General features: G+C 51.1%; 1 protein-coding gene across 5 annotated transcripts in view; it reads left to right on the top strand.

Annotated features, from left to right (window-relative positions):
• Positions 1-2,437: 2,437 nt before the first annotated feature.
• PPFIA4 (PTPRF interacting protein alpha 4) overlaps positions 2,438-15,365 on the top strand; it is a 49,272-nt gene continuing 36,344 nt past the window's right edge. For all 5 annotated transcript variants that reach the window (XR_005215121.1, XR_005215122.1, XR_005215120.1 and 2 more), the window contains exons 1-2: positions 2,438-2,574; positions 13,352-14,001. Coding sequence is in view for 2 of the 5 variants with exons in the window: in XM_037825018.1 (XP_037680946.1) it covers positions 13,768-14,001 (234 nt within the window). In the remaining 3 variants the exon portion in view is untranslated. The remainder of the gene's footprint in view (positions 2,575-13,351; positions 14,002-15,365) is intronic.

Here is a 15,365-nt window from a genome sequence, read left to right as displayed (position 1 = left end):
CATTTTATGGTTGAGAGAACTTAAGTCAGTAGCTTCCCCAAGGCCACAACAGCCAGAAATAGCAGAGCCAAGGTTCCAACCCAGGTCTGCATATGTTCTTTTTGCTGTCCCCACAATTAAAAGATTAGTCTCATTTTTCTTATGGTAGATGATGGTAAAAGGGAATAGGTGGAGTATACACAGATAAAAAAGTAAAAGGGTGAATAAAAATTTGACGGTTGTATGCTTTTTCCCTAATCAGCCTAAAATGTATGTAAGATTGATGAAGGAATCATTTAAATCTTTTTCTTTCCTAGTAAAATATAAAACAAAGAAAGTTACTGCAGGAATGATAGTGGTGTTTACATTGAATTGTTAGACATGCATTTGTTAGACTGCAGGTCATTAAAAAAATGAAACCCATTTGAAACCAGCCTCCTGAACCATTAGCAGTTAGTGACTTTCCTTCACTCTGCTTTGCACTGTTCTCCCTCTGCTGCCATCCTGGGTGCATATAAGAGCCTGACTTCTTGTCTATGCAGAAATGTTAACGTCCTCCTGTGGTCAGAGGACTTCCGTAGGTGTTGTGCTCTGGAGAAGAGGATCATGAGTGGCTTTTACTTGTTTTTGCTTAAAAATAACCTTGCTGATTTTGTCCCTCCCCCCAAATTAGCCAGTGAGCTAGATATTACCTAGAGGTGGGCATTAAACACAAAAACTTTGTGGGGGCAGTTATTAGTACAAGCCAAACTGCCACATTAGCATTTTTTTTCTTTCTTCTTAACATTCTCTCCACCCCCTGTTATTTAAAGAATATTCTTAGGAAGCATCTGCTTAATACTGCTTCTAGTCACCAGTTACAGCTAATCTTACCCCACACTGAGGGTGGTACTAAAAGCTGTTCACTGAAAAGTGAGCCTGGGTCAGTGAAAAACAGCATGTGAGAATTTAAATGATAAAATCAACCAACCTAAAGACAGTAAGCACCTTGCACATCTAAAATCAAAAGTTGTCTCCTTGAGGGAGGAGAGAAGCAGACATTCCCTAGTTCCCTCCAGCTTAGGGACTTAGGGACTTAGCCAGATTGTGTGTCCCCCCATTTAGGGGTTACCTTGAAAAGGAAATACAGCATAATTGTGTTCTGACTCAGCTTCCGGTGAAACTTCAAAGTATGACGATAGATAATATTAAATACTGCTTCAGCCATTCTCTTAGCATAATGTTAAACATTTGGTGAAGTGCCTTATCAATGGTTATCATGGGTTCAGCCTTCTGTTCACATTGGCTGAGCTTCCTTTTCTAGATTGAGGATGATTCATGTTTCAGTAGTGAAAGGATGTGAAGTGTCTTAGGGATTTCTTTTTGATGAGACCTTAGACCACTTGGCAAAGAGTTGGAACTTACAGGACGACAGGTTTTAAAATCTACTGCTTAATAATTTTCACTTCCTTAAATACATAGGGGGATTCCACTCTGAGGGTTAATGAAATAAAGTAACAAAGTTTTGCTTCACTTCTCTCCCCCCAAATAAATTAATTACTCAGACTTCCTTGCATTTCTTCCATGATGCAAGGAAACTGAGCCAAATGGTGAATTTGTTCAAGGGAGAAGAAAAAATAAGACTGAAAACAAGGTTATATGGTGTCACTGATGTTAACTACAGCTATTGTGGCTAAAAGAGAACATACTGTGTATCTATAAAATGCATACAAATGTACACACTCATGTAGATAAAAAGGCTTCACACTTCTAGCAGAGCTTACTGGGTATCCTTAAAGGTTGAGTAGGCACTGCGATGCAACTTCACAAACACAGATGGGAAAGAGGCATTAATAGTCACAGGGGACAGGGTAAGGAGCAATGCAGGAAAATGACGATTTAACTAATAAAATCTGTCAGCCAGGAATTTTGGCATTTGAGACTGTCTTCATACGACGCAAGTATATAACAAACACTTCATTTTATAGTAACAGTGTTAGGACAGCGTGGGAAGGCATGTAACAAAATTCACTAAGTGCATGCTACATTATTTTATCTGGGTCTCAAGTTTTTCCACTTAAGAAATGGATGCGACCAAAAGGAAAGTAATAAACGCAGGGAGAGAGCAGGTTGTGAAAGATAAACCATTGGCAAACAATTACAAGGCCAGGGCCGAGGTCAGCGTTTGAGTTCGAAGGGAGGGACAGGACGTGTGCTGGGAAGAATGCAAGGCCTTACCGGGCCCTGAGTCCTTACTCCTGCTGGATAAAACCCTGGCCCTTCCCTCCAGTTTAGGGACTCGAGGCCGCACAAACATGGTGAGCAGCATCAAAGCACCTCTCTCATCGCACGCCAGCGCGGGGAAGCGCTCGGGGGGCGGGAGGCGTGGCCTCGAGAGATGCGGCCGAGCCCCGCCTCCTGGGGGGCGGGGCCATGGGCTCTCCGCGGAGGGGAGGGAGCGGGGCCTTGCGTCTGGGCACTCCGGCTGCGGCGGCCGCGGCTGCAGCTCCGTCGGCGCCCCGCTCGGCGGCCTAGGGACGTGTCCAGCTCCGCTGGTCGGGGGCGGCTCTCTGCTGCTTCCGAGCCCGCCGTCCGGCCTTCCGCGATTGCAGGCAGGTGACGCGCCCAAAGTCCGGGTTGGGGGAAGGATGCCTCTTTTTCCCTACCTCAGCTCTCCCACACTGTTTGGGGAGGGGTCTCTGCCTAGAGCGCCTTGGAAAACAGCCTCTTTTTTACCTCCGGATGTATTGATCTTTGCAGGCGTTGATACTGCTTCCTCTGCCACCCTCAAAGGCCTATGCAGTGCCCTGTGCCCTTGGATTGTTAGAATGGAGGGACGATGCCCGATTTACCGGGAGGGCGTGGAGTTTGTCCTCAGCATCATCAGCTTCGGGGAAGGGGGCTGAGTTGGCGAGGTCTCCCGGTGGGAACTGGGTGGATTGCACCGCTATTTCCTCTCCAGGAGAGTCAGAAAAAAAAAGCTCCTCTCAGCTCCTGGGCCAGCTCTACTCCTTAGGGCGTGCAGGGTTTAAGGTCTTCACGCTTCCGTGGTCTTAACCCTTCTCTCGGTCTCTCATAATACCCCCATCTCACTGTCACTAGTTTGTCCATTCCTCGAAACTGCCAGCTGTGCCAGGGATCCCCCCATCTCTGCAGTGTCCAAGGCGGGGGATGGGTGGGGGGGTGGGGGGTGGAAGGAGTGGCCAACCCAAGGCCTGGTGGGGAGTGGGGGTGGGCCACCACAGGAAAAGGGGGCTGCAGTAGAGATTCCTCAACTGCAAGGGTGGGAGTGGGGGGAGTTGACTTTCAGCCACGCAGTAGGGATGATTTCCGGCACAGATCCTGCAGCTTTTGATGGTGGGTGGGAAGAGAAAGGTCGGTCTGCAGGACTTGGAAATGTGGTGTGGGTGGTTTTCTTTGAGAAGGAAGAGGGATCCAAGGCAAGGTGCCATTGGATGCTGATGTCACCTTTGAGGAGAGGTGTGTTGGTAGTATCCATTAGAGGGGTAGGAGAACTCCCCACCCCCACCCCGTGGGATCCAGGACTGGGACTTCCCTCAGTCCTTTCCAGGGTAGTTGGAATTGGTACCCAGAACTTCATCATCATTCAGAAAAATTTATTGGTCACCTGCTATATGCTAGACACTGCTAGGTGCTAGGTTTTCCGAAGGTTGTCCCTAAAGGGACATGGAACAATGGAAAGGTACACATAGTAGGCACTCTGCACACACACACAAACACACACACACGATTTTGTTATATTGTCATTGGATTAGAAAAAGAGTCCTGTACACATGCTTTCAAACAGTTATCTGAACTGGATACCAACCCCCACCCCCACCTCTGACACCACCCACCACTATTAACTGGCCAGGTAGTCCCAGCAGTGCTGCCTTGACAAAGGGACTGTTGGAATTGATTTCCCTTGTTATTTTCTAGGAATTTCTTCCAGGGCCTGAGGAGCCTGCTTAAAAGCCCTGCCTGAATTAGCTAAATAGTATCTCAAAGTAATGAGATGATGAAGAACATGGTGGTTATTGGGGGGCCAAGAATATACTAGACACTTGGCTCAGAGGGAGACGCCATCTCCGGAAGATGAAGATTTGGGGTGCGGGCATGGAAGGGAGCTCACACACTATATCTGGGTGTGTGCCACAGAGTGCTGGAGTGTATGAGGTCTGGAAGCTGGGTTGTAAGGAGGGCTTAGAGGGGCAGGGCAAGCTGCCCAGGCTCCTGGGTACCTCTCAGACCCAATGGCTGAAATCTTGGAGTTGAAAAAGTGGTTGAGAATTGTTTCTGGGTCCTTCTGAGCAGGGCTAGAGCTAGGGGAGACGATGAGTGATGGGCTGAGGCAGTGAGGAGGTGGGAGTGAAGGCTCAGCAGGGGCCAAGGAGCTGGGTGCCAAAGGGGCTAAGATATGGGGAGCAGACTGAGGCCTTTTTATGCCAGCCGATACTCTCTCTCTGGGGCTTTTAGATCCTAACCGTGTTGGATTAGTGGAAGGATTGCTGTAGAAACAAGGGTTGGTGGATGGAGTGGTCTGGAGTTGTGTGTGTGTATGTATGTGTGTGGAGCAGGGGGAGTTGGTGAGGAGTAGGGATGGTGGAGGGAGCGAAAGCTGCCCCAGACTCGGGGTCCTATGTTGGGAACTGGGAGAAATGTGAGGGAAGGGAGTGGAGTCAGAGGGAGGGGCAAGTGTGTATTGCAGCCACAGGAAGTCACCATCTGTCCCTCCTCTGGCCTGCTAGCTCACTGACCTATAATTAGCTCTGGAGGGCATGTGGTGCTGGCTCACAGGTCTGTGGCACTTTGGGCGGCTGGCAGAGGAAAGAGTGCTTGGAGGGACTGGTGCTCAGAGCACTCTGAGAGGCTCTGCTTCTAGGGGACACCCAGGAGTTTGCTTTACTGGGAGGGGCCCTGAGGAATGGAGAGGAATTGTAATGGGGGATGGGATGATGGGGAAAATAGTCATGGGAGAGAGAGCTACAGTCTAATGATAGTATGAAACTCTAGGGCCTGGGCAGAGCCTTGCAGTGACTCCCATCTTTTCCTTGCCCAGCTCCTTGCTCTGCAGCCAAACTAGAAGCTGGATTCCTGCCCAACTTGTTTGCTTTGCAGCCGCCGTGCCTCCCTCAAGTGTCTTCTCATCCCCTAGTGTGAGGCCACCTCTAGTGCCGAGCAGCCTCCGCCTTTCAGTCAGGGCCTGAGAGGCCTTGGCTGGGGCTGCTTCATTCTGAGAGAGCTGGAGTGAGAAACTGCCACCAGCTTAATTCAATTGGTCATACTCCAAGGGATGCTCACCCACTGACCCCCCAGGCCATGCCAGGAAACTGGATATTTGGCACATTGCTCCTCAGAATTGCTCTCCAAGATTACCACGTGTATCTCTGTTCTTCTCAAGTAGACTGTGGAAATTCTGGAGGGTTTGAGGTGGTGGTGTCTTACTTGGCTTTTGTATCTATAAACAATTCCTAGCTTAGCATTGGATCCGTTACAAATCATTCATAAGTAATTTTTGGATTGAATTCAACTGGTCTTCTGGTCATGAAGCAGGGCCTCCTTGCAACTAGAAATGTATAGACCCAGAACAAAGAAGCCTAGGTGTTTGTTTGTGTTTTGCATCTCAGTTGGGGAATTAGATTCTATAGACAGTACATAAAGTGAAAATCTCTCAAGCCTCCCGTAAAGCATGGTATACAGGTTTAGGTTTATATATTATATATATATTAATATATATAAATGTATATATTAATGTATAAATATTATACATGGGTTATATATTATATATATATTAATATATATATTAATGTATATATTAATGTATAAATATATTATACATGATATACATTATATAATAGTTATATAAATATAAAATGTATACATTATTATATAGTGATTAAAAAGGAGTACATATGCAAAATATAATTTTGAGGCTAAATATCAGATGAAATAGCTGGTTTTCATTTAGAGACCTTTATTGCTTATTTTGTTCAGCTAGCAGAGTTGAATTCTCATAAATGCATATCTGATGTGACTTCAGGGCCATTGTCTTCAGATAGATAACTGTCATTTCAAAGGGGAGATAGGTTTTGGCTCAATTTAAGAAGCTTCCTTAGAACAATGGAAAGGCCTTCCTCATTTAGTAATGAGTTCCTTGTTCCTGAAGGATAATCAAGACTGAGCTGTTGGGGATGCTGTGGAAGGAACTCCCCTACAGGGTGGGAGGTTGGCCTGCATGACTTCAGACAATCCTTCCAACTAGGAATCTGCAGTTCAGGTGAGGGCAGGTGTGGGGATGGAGGCTAAACGGTAGAGGGGCTTCACAGCTGCTACAGAAGAAGGTTCTCCTTTGCTTAGAGGAGAGCTGCTGAGAGTGGAGATCCTGTGTGGAACAGCTGGGCACGGGCTGTTCCATGAGGAGTGGACATTTTGGAAGATCCAGGGGCTGGCCCCAGCCATCTTTCCTGGATGGTGCAGTGCTGATGGGTGGGAGTAAGTAGGAGGGTGGCTGGGTCCAGTTTCTTGACGTCAGTTCACACTAGGCTAGTTGTGGAGTGTCCAAAATTTAAGGGCAGAACACCTGGAACAAGCAGAAATTTCATTCTTTTGTTATCATCCCCATCCCTCTCTCTTCTCTCTCTCACTCATTCTCACACAGGCACACGACCACACATGCGTTTTTTACTCTTTCATGACCGGCGATACGCTTTCATGATCACGCACGGATCACGCAGGTGCACACAAGCTTCCATGCCCCCACGTGTTTTTGTGACCAGCATGATTTCATGACTCCAGGATGCATGTGCTTATATGACCATGCACACTCACTCATGCACATTTCCATGACCACACCCTTACACTTGAATATGCATGACCCCCCCAACATTCTTTCTTTTTCACACTCACCCCTCCCACCCACGAGTGTCATCACCACCTACACACACACTTTTTTATACCACATATATTTTTCTGGGCAGTTCTGTGGACTCTGGATGTTTCACACCTTGGCACCTGACAGCACTGCCCTCTCTTGTTCTTGATCCCCCCCTGTCCAGACCTTTTCTCTGCCAGGGGATGGCCCCCTAATATGATGGGCTGATATACTAATGGAGCGACTTCTGAGCCCCCCCCCCTTTTTTTTTTAAAGCACAAGAGGACTTGGTTTAATATTTGCTCTACACAGACCCCTGGTTTTGAAAAATTTGAATTCCCCAAAGACACCACATTTATTACTTTGTTTCTTTTTTTGCAAACATTAATTTGAGGTTACATGTAAGCGTTAATTAATGACTGATTAGCAGGAGATGGCTAGGGAAACTGTACTTAATCATGTAATTTCAGCAAAAGCTGTGGGCTGTTTTCAGTGTGTGCAGTCTTATGTCTAGTTTTGAGTAAATATATACTATCCATTAGATATTAGGGAAATGGAAAATAGCTGAGGGGCCCAGTGCTACTGTTGTAGCCTTTCTGGTTTCTTGTCCTGTTGCATTGATGTATATTTATATTTGCAGAAGTCTTCTGTACACAGTACTTTAAACTGGGGATTTTCTAACCTCTTTCTAGACTCAGAACTCTTTTATACAAATGAGACTTTAATCGGATGTCCAATAAAACTAACCGATTTGTAGTTGATGGAATTAAAGTAAAAAAAGGAAATTCAGGGTCCTTTGCATTTGGCTTACCTTTTTTCCCTTTTTTCTCCCCAGGCCGTCCCTAATAGTACTGTGTCCTAAAGCCCAGTTTGCAAATCTCTGCCTCAATTAAAAGGGAGGTCATGATGGCTGTAACTTGGGGTATTTTAAAGGAGGAACTATTTTGGGGGCACAAAGAGGCTTGTGGTCCTCCTTTCCATACCAGCTTTTGACATTGGTCCTTCTGGGGTGGTGACGGTGAGGGTGACCATATGGTCAGATGTGCCCAGGACACCCCTGGTTTACCCCTGTGTCTGCAGGTGCCTCCGTTCAGTGTCGGAGGAATCCAGCTTTGGATAGTAGGTTGTGTGCCTGCCCGTGTGATAGGCTGTGCCTTGGGAAGTGGCCCATATCTCCATGCTGGAGAGCAGCTGGAGAGATGGGCTCCCCAGGCTGAGGCCAGGGGAGCCTGTCAGACAAACAGCTGCCCCCCTCATGGTCACCTGAGTGTGCCTGGTGTCGGGAGGTTGAGTGCCCAGGCCAGCAGCTGGTGATAGATAACCTGGGCTTGTGTAGCATTTTAGACTTCTCTAAATAGTTTCGTGTCTGTTATCTTCTTTGACCCTTGCAACTACCCATGAGATCATCAGAACATATGATGTTGTATGATCCCCTTTTTACAGATTTGGGAGCCTGAAGCCCAGAGAGATAAATGACCACCGCTGGTGTTTTAGGCGACCCAGGAAACTGGATGTTTTTGAAGGGGCTTGTGGCCAGCAGTGAGAAACTGCAAATAGGCCTTTTCCAAGAGTCTTTTCTCTGGGAAGGGCTTTCTGTAGCCACAATGGATTTTTGACTTATTGTACTTAGAGTGGGCACAGGTTTGAGGTGCTTAGGAGCCGAAGGGAACTGAGGCTCAGAGAGATAATCTTTCCAGAGTTGCATGGGAAGTTAGTGGAGGAACCAGCATTCAAACCCATCAGCCTGCTCCAGAGCCTGGCTTTCAAGATAGGAGTTGCCCCTGTCTTGCTCTTAAAAAACTTTCATTTTCAGAGGGCAAGGAAAATGTACTGTTCCCAGGGCTTTAGCCAGTTTTTCCTGTTTTGTGTTCCCCTTCAGTAAAGTCGATTGGGGATGGACTTCTCAGAAATGACACCAGCCAAATGTTCAGTTCCATGTGTGCTATGACCCTGTGTGAGAAAGCTGGGGCATCTAAAGCTGAGTAGGAAGGATTCTTACTGTTGAGTCTAAAGAGGGGACAATGTAAAGGAAAGTAAGTTCCGTAAAGAGAGGTAAACATAAAGGGCATGCTGGTTCAGTGGAGGGGCACATCTCGCCTGTTAGAGGGAATCAGAAAAGGTTTCATGGGGGAAGTGGTGTTGAGATGAACTCAGGATGATCAAAAGGATGAGAGGCCGGCCAGGTGCGGTGCTAGGAGAACGTGAGCAGTACAGGTGGTCTCGGAGCATGGCAGGGAGCAGGCAAGGGAGTGGCAAGGGAGGAGGCTGATTGGACTTTTGGAAGAGAGGACAAGGGAGGGCAAGGCTTCTTGGGGTGGAGAGCTGAGCAGGGAGAGGGATGGGAGAGACAGAGAAGCTTCTGGGTCAGAGGGAAGGAGAGGTGGCAGCCTGAGAGGGGGTGGGCAGCTGGACTTCAGTTTCACGGGGGGAATCGGATCTGCAAAACCCACAGGACGAGGACAGCAGAGAGCTCAGAAGGCTTTCTGTATCTGAAGTTCCCACGGGAGCATGGCATGGCGTAGGGATCTCGGGGGTGACTTCTTACAACCTGGTGTGGAGCCATCTAAGTGTTGGGGGAAGAGATTTGGATGGGTGGTGGCTGGGGCCTTGGAGACAGGTCACTTCCAGTGGGAAAGCAACTGCCTCATGACCCACGATGGTTGCTCTGCAGAGGCTTTCCCCAAGCAAGAGGAGGAGAGGCGAGCTGTCCTCAGGCCACTGTCATCCTGGATGAGGGCAAGGAAGGGCCACGGCCCAGGCTCAGTGGTTCCCTGGAGGAGTCATGAGGCCCCGGAAGAGTCATCATCATTTTTCCTCTTCCTCCTTCTTCAACCCTTCTTTGTGGTCAGACAGCCTGGAATTGAACCCTGGTTCTTTCTGTTACTAGCTGCATGGACTTGGGTACGTGATCTTAAGTCCCAGCTTTCATATCCATAAAATGGGAGGAATTAAGTCTACCTTGCAAGGAGCTGTGAGGATTGAGTTAAGTCAATATATATCCGCTGACATTACAGCGCCCAGCACATGGCCAATGGTGAATAAATCCTGGGTGCTCTCATAAGCCTGATTATTTTCCTGGATGCTGCCTCCCTCCCCGTTTCCTCTAGCCTGTCCCCTTTCCCCAGTGGAGTGGTGTATGTCCTTCTTTTTCTACCTCTTCGCTCTGAGGTGGTGCCCACCCCACGGCTCCCTCTGTGCCCAGCTCATGGCTCCTCAGATGTGGGCGCAACTCCCAGCAGCTTGGCCCTTGCTGGTCCGGCACCCGTGGTGGGCCTGCCATCTGCTAGGGCAGGAGGGAGCCTGGCATGCATGCGACCAGCTAGGAAGTCAGACCCAAGCGCCCAGCCCTTGGGTTTGTGAGGAGAAGATGGGAGTGACTTTTGGGAGGCCAAAAATGCCTCACATTTTGCCTCCTGTGTGTTTATAAAGCCCAGAGACCCAGTTTTCGTCTGAACCCTCCCTTCTCGCATGCACACTCACACCTGCTTGCTCTCCAGCCCTCTTCTTCTGTTTCACAGCCTGCCCACATGTCTCTCTGGCAAAACCCCTCGCTAATGCTTGCTTTGGGTGATGGCATCTTTTGCCTCTGAATTGAGGCCCGTGAGTTTTACTTCAAAACTGTGCAGTTGAGGAGGCTTCTGTTAGGCTGAGATGCTAATTGAGCTATTTAAAGACAGCCCTGGAGCAGAAGGAGCCAGGTATCCTGACGACATGGCTGTCACAGAGCTCTGCTCACGGTCCTGGCCCATCATCTGGGGGCATCTGTCTGGCACCCTCTCTGGGCCCTTCTTCAGCCTGCTCTGCCTGATGCCATTTGGCCAGGGGAAGTAGAGTTGCTACCTGGCACCTGGTTTGGAGGGAGGCTGGGGAAGGGCTGGTGGCACAAGCCAGCTTTCCTGCTGCCAGAATGACCAGGAGGACTTGGGGAGGCCAAGTTGTGTCAAGTAGCCAGCACCTCACAGTGGGCAGCCTGACAGCCCGTTTGCCCTGCCTAGAAGAACTTAAAAAACTCCACCCACAGCCCTGCCTTTGCCCAACACTCTGAGTACTTCGTACTCCTCTGTAATTGTAGGGTGCTTTCTACTTTCCAAAGCTCTGCTCATCCACCATGTTATCTCTCTAAGGTGGGCAAAGCAAGAGTCGTGGGTTCCATCTTACAGAGGCAGCAGCAGAGGCTTGAGTAGGTGGTGACAAGCCCAAGGTCACCCAGCCGGTCAGTGGCAGCACTGCAACTGGGTCTCTGAAGTCCCAGCTCCGGGCTCCGTCCTGTACACTTCTCTGTGGACTGTCTGAGGTTCTGCCTGTCTGAGGTTGCTCCCAGGACCGTGAGCTCCTGAGCATCCTCTTCTCCAGAGGACAGTCTCCACCCTTTCCCCAGCCTGGCCTTTTCTTCTTGGTGTGGGTGGGAGGTTGAGGTGAGGGAGTGGATAGGGAAAGGATGTAGACCTGGCTGTTGATGAGCTTGGAGAGGTATGGTGGAGCCCTGGGGGCTTTCCACTGTAATGGGAGGTGAAAACCTCTCGGCCTGAGCATAGTGTGTGGGAGGATCAGAGGAATCGCTGTTATTAGCATCCAGGGAGATGGCAGCTCCCGCAAGCCTGGGTTAGCAGCCCTTCTCCTGTGTGCCAGGCGCTCTGGGGGGCAGGGAGGTGAGCGTGGGGCTGCCCTGGCAGCCGCCATGTTGAGGAGGTAGGGTGTAGGTCGGGATGCTCCTTTTCACCTTTGTCACCTCTTGGGACCTTGCCCTTCTCTGTGGCTATACAGCTTGGGGAAAGGATCCCCTTGACCAGAGTTTGTGGCCCCTTTTTGAATCTGGGAGTTTGGACGTGGCCACCTGTGTTTGTGTCCTCAGTCCCCATGTTCCTATGTCTGCTGAAGTGTGTGTGCATGTGTGTGCATATGTGTGAATCTGTGCATGTGTGTGCATGCGTGTGTGCACACCTGCCTGCACAGCTGCTGGAACTGCTGGGGCCCCCCTGGGGACGGTTGTGGGTTTGAGCTCCCAGAGTTCTCAACCCATGGCTCTAACTTTCAACTGATCCAAGCCCCACGCTTCTCCCCAGCCTTCCTGTTACTCTCCATGTCCCCCCTGCCACCTCCCACCGGGTCACCAACACCATGGCAGAGGGTGTTGGGATGAGGGGATAGGTGGGTTCAAGAGGAAGAGACTTGGTCTTTCTCTGGTTTCCCCTGTGGGCTTCAGTCCTGCCCCAGACCAGGGGACAGTCCATGTCTGACCTCACACTGACAGAGTCCCGATGCCTCTTGTCCCCCCTGACCCTCTTGGCCTGCCTGTTATTCCCACCCCTGAGGGGCAGGTGCCCCCATGTCTTTTGCATTGGGGAGGGGTGGGAAGGACGGAAAGTGCCATTGATGGAGCGTCTCCCATGTGCCCATCGCTATGCTGGGTGCTTCACGTCTCATCTCTTATGTCACAGGAGCTCTGAAGACAGTGCTCTCTGAAAATCGAAGAAGGTTGTGTGACCTTTCAACAGAGGGCAGGGAGGTTGGCAAAGATGCCCAGCCTGATGCTGTCTTCCTCGTCACACCTTCCTTTGCTCTGACCACTGGACTTCCCTGTGCCGGGCTCAGGGCATCACTGGGTCTAGGCTGTGTTCATGCTAACCACCCTCGCTGGTGACTTCTGGCAGTGCCAGCAGTGGGTCATTACTGGGAGGGAACAGACTCCCAGCCATGAGCAGGTAGCCCCCACCTCAACCCTACCCTAGGAGAATAGCACCCCCACCCTACATCAACCCTGGGATCCTTTCCATTGTCCAGTCCTTGCTCCAAGCCAGAGGTGGCAGATGACGAATTCAGAATGGAAGCCTGCTGTCTGCCATGCCCGAGTGCCCTACTCCTTGGCAGATTTCAGAAATGGGGAATGATTTGAGCCAGAGCCTGCGCCCTGAGTTATGGGCACCGTGGCAGGTCAGGGCCCCCTGCCTGCCCCAGTGCCCAGCCTGTGCCTCTCCAAGGAGCCATGTTGTACCCAGCATTCAGGGCAGAGTGCAGCCTGTGTGGGAGTCACACCTGCCAGGGATCCTTCAACCCTTTCTGCACTTGCCTCAGAATGAGTGGGGAGATGGCTGTGGGCGAGGAGCCAGACTATTTCCTCAGTCTCCCACCCTCCCACCACCAGGTCTCAGGAGGACTCTGGGCAGCCTACCGGCTGCTCCCCTTGCGCTGACTGAATCATTTCTATATTTGGCCAGGGAGCCACGTGGGTGGGGGAAACACTGTGGCTGCATTTCTGACAGCTGCGGGGGGTTGGGGGTGGGGGTGGGAAGGGATGAAGCGGGAGGAGCAGGGGCTGCCGGCAGCAGTAGGCATGTGTGTTCCTTGGGAGAACTAAGGAAGGCGCCCTCTGAGTGAGTAAGCCTGGAGAAGGGGCATGCGCCAACACCGCCCTCCCTCCCCGCTCTGTGCCAGGTCCCTAGTCCTCCCGCCCCCGCTGCACCCGGCCTCCCCTGGATCCTTTGTCCACTAGGCTGGTCCTCACGGCAGTCTCTTCTCCCACAGACCTACTCAGACTTGACGCACTGCCCTCCAGAAATGATGGGTGTCGCTGGACCCAGCCGGGACTCTGTCAGGCTCTGGCGTGCAGTCTGAGAGAAGGGCATTCTTTTTAGCCCTGGCATTCCTGCCTGTCATGGCCACACTCGGCTGCTGCCCACTTGTCTGGGGACTCAGGGCACCCAGCCCCAGCCCTGAGAGGCAAAACCAGGCCTTTTGGCTCCATTCTACAGGGGCCCTCCGGGCACCAGGCCTCTTTCAAAGCACGAGCAACTGATGCCATGGGAGAACCCCAGCCCACCTGCCCACTCGCCTGGCACTACCCGCTCTGAGACCCAGGCACTGGGTCCCGCTGGAGGTGCCAACTCTGCGAGCCCCTCCCCTGTCCCCCGACGCTGAGAAGGCCCCACCCACCCCCAAACATGTGTGAGGTGATGCCCACAATCAATGAGGGGGACACCCTGGGGCCCCCCCATGGCGCCGATGCCGACGCCAACTTTGAGCAGCTGATGGTGAACATGCTGGATGAGCGGGAGAAGTTGCTGGAGTCCCTGCGGGAGAGTCAGGAGACTTTGGCGGCCACGCAGAGCCGGCTCCAGGATGCCCTGCACGAGCGGGACCAGCTCCAGCGCCACCTTAACTCTGCCCTCCCCCAGGTAAGACCTCATGCTCTGCACCATCTCTCTCCTCTCCCAGCCCTGGCAGAGTCCAGCTTCCTCTGGGCCCTCAGCTAATCTGCACAATTTGCATACCGACAATTGGAATCCAAGGAGCATTTACTCTCTTTCATCTCCCTACATAAGCCCTTTCCCTGTCACTCCCAAGCTCCTCAGACTGGAATTGGCTTCACCTGGAGAGATGGACATTCATGTGGGAAGAAAACCCACCCGTAGTTGCCAGCTGCAGTGAGCTGCAGTGAGCCCTGGTGGCCAGCAGGTGGCATCCTAGACTGGAAAGAAACCTCAGCCCTGGCTTCTCCTTAACAGTATCCTCTTCTTGGAGTTGGGGGCTGAGCAGTCATAGAAAGCGGAGATGGGAGAAGCTTTAGCCATCTCTAGTCCAGCTCCCTTATTGCACAGATGAAAAAACAAGAGATGTCACATAGCAGATTCTAGGCAGAGCTGAGTCTAGAAGCCAGGTATCTTGATGGACTGTCTCATACTGTTCACGAACACTACCACTAGCAATAGAACGGCCACATTTATTGCCTAGTTCCTATGTCCTAAGCACTTTGCATGGATTACCTCACTAAATTCTCACAACAGCTACAAAAAGGATATTATTATCACCATCGTCTCTATTTTACAAATGATGAAATTAAAGCTTAGAGAGATTAAGAATCGGCCCTGACCACTCAGTTAGAGGGTGGAGAAGAGGAGTGGAACCCCGGCTCTGTGCCTCCAGCCGCCGCGACGTGTCTCACCACTCCACCGTACTTTCCACTCTACCATGCTGGCCCCGGGGGCTCTGTGCTGCCTGCATGACGCATTTGGTGGAGATTCTAGGATTCTAGGCGAGAAGCATGCTCTGAGGACAGAGAAGGGAGCAGGGACAGAGAAGGGCTCCTGGGCCTTGTTTCTACCTGCTGGCCATCAAAGAAGGAATGGACTCGTCCTGGTAGCCAGGCCCAGGGAGAAGCAGCGTTTGTCTATCTGCGGCCACAGTGAGCACAGTGAACGCCCTGCTCTTTCCACCTCCTACTTCCCAGGAGAGCAATGGTATTGAAAACCAGGCCCTGGACGTACTGTGTGGCCCACCCTGAGCCTGTGGGCAGGGTAGCAGGGGGCTGCTGGGGGTGGGGGAGGCAGCTCGAGACTCAGTTCTGGGCCCTTTCCCATGGCAGGAGAAGAGCCCGGACGTGTGCATTTCCTATGCAGGGCTTGGGAGTGATGGGAGCAGAGCCTTGTGGTGCTTTAACAATAAGAACGAGGGTCCCTGGTAAAGGATCAGGGTGGGTAGGTGGGTCCCTCCTACCTCCCTGTGCACAAGGCCCTGAACAAGCCAGTTCCCATCCCCTGGG

Source organism: Choloepus didactylus, chromosome 2 (assembly GCF_015220235.1).
Source record: "Choloepus didactylus isolate mChoDid1 chromosome 2, mChoDid1.pri, whole genome shotgun sequence".
Classification (NCBI taxonomy): domain Eukaryota; kingdom Metazoa; phylum Chordata; class Mammalia; order Pilosa; family Megalonychidae; genus Choloepus; species Choloepus didactylus.
Note: the sequence above shows the minus strand (reverse complement) of the source record. Positions and strands in the feature narration are given on the sequence as shown.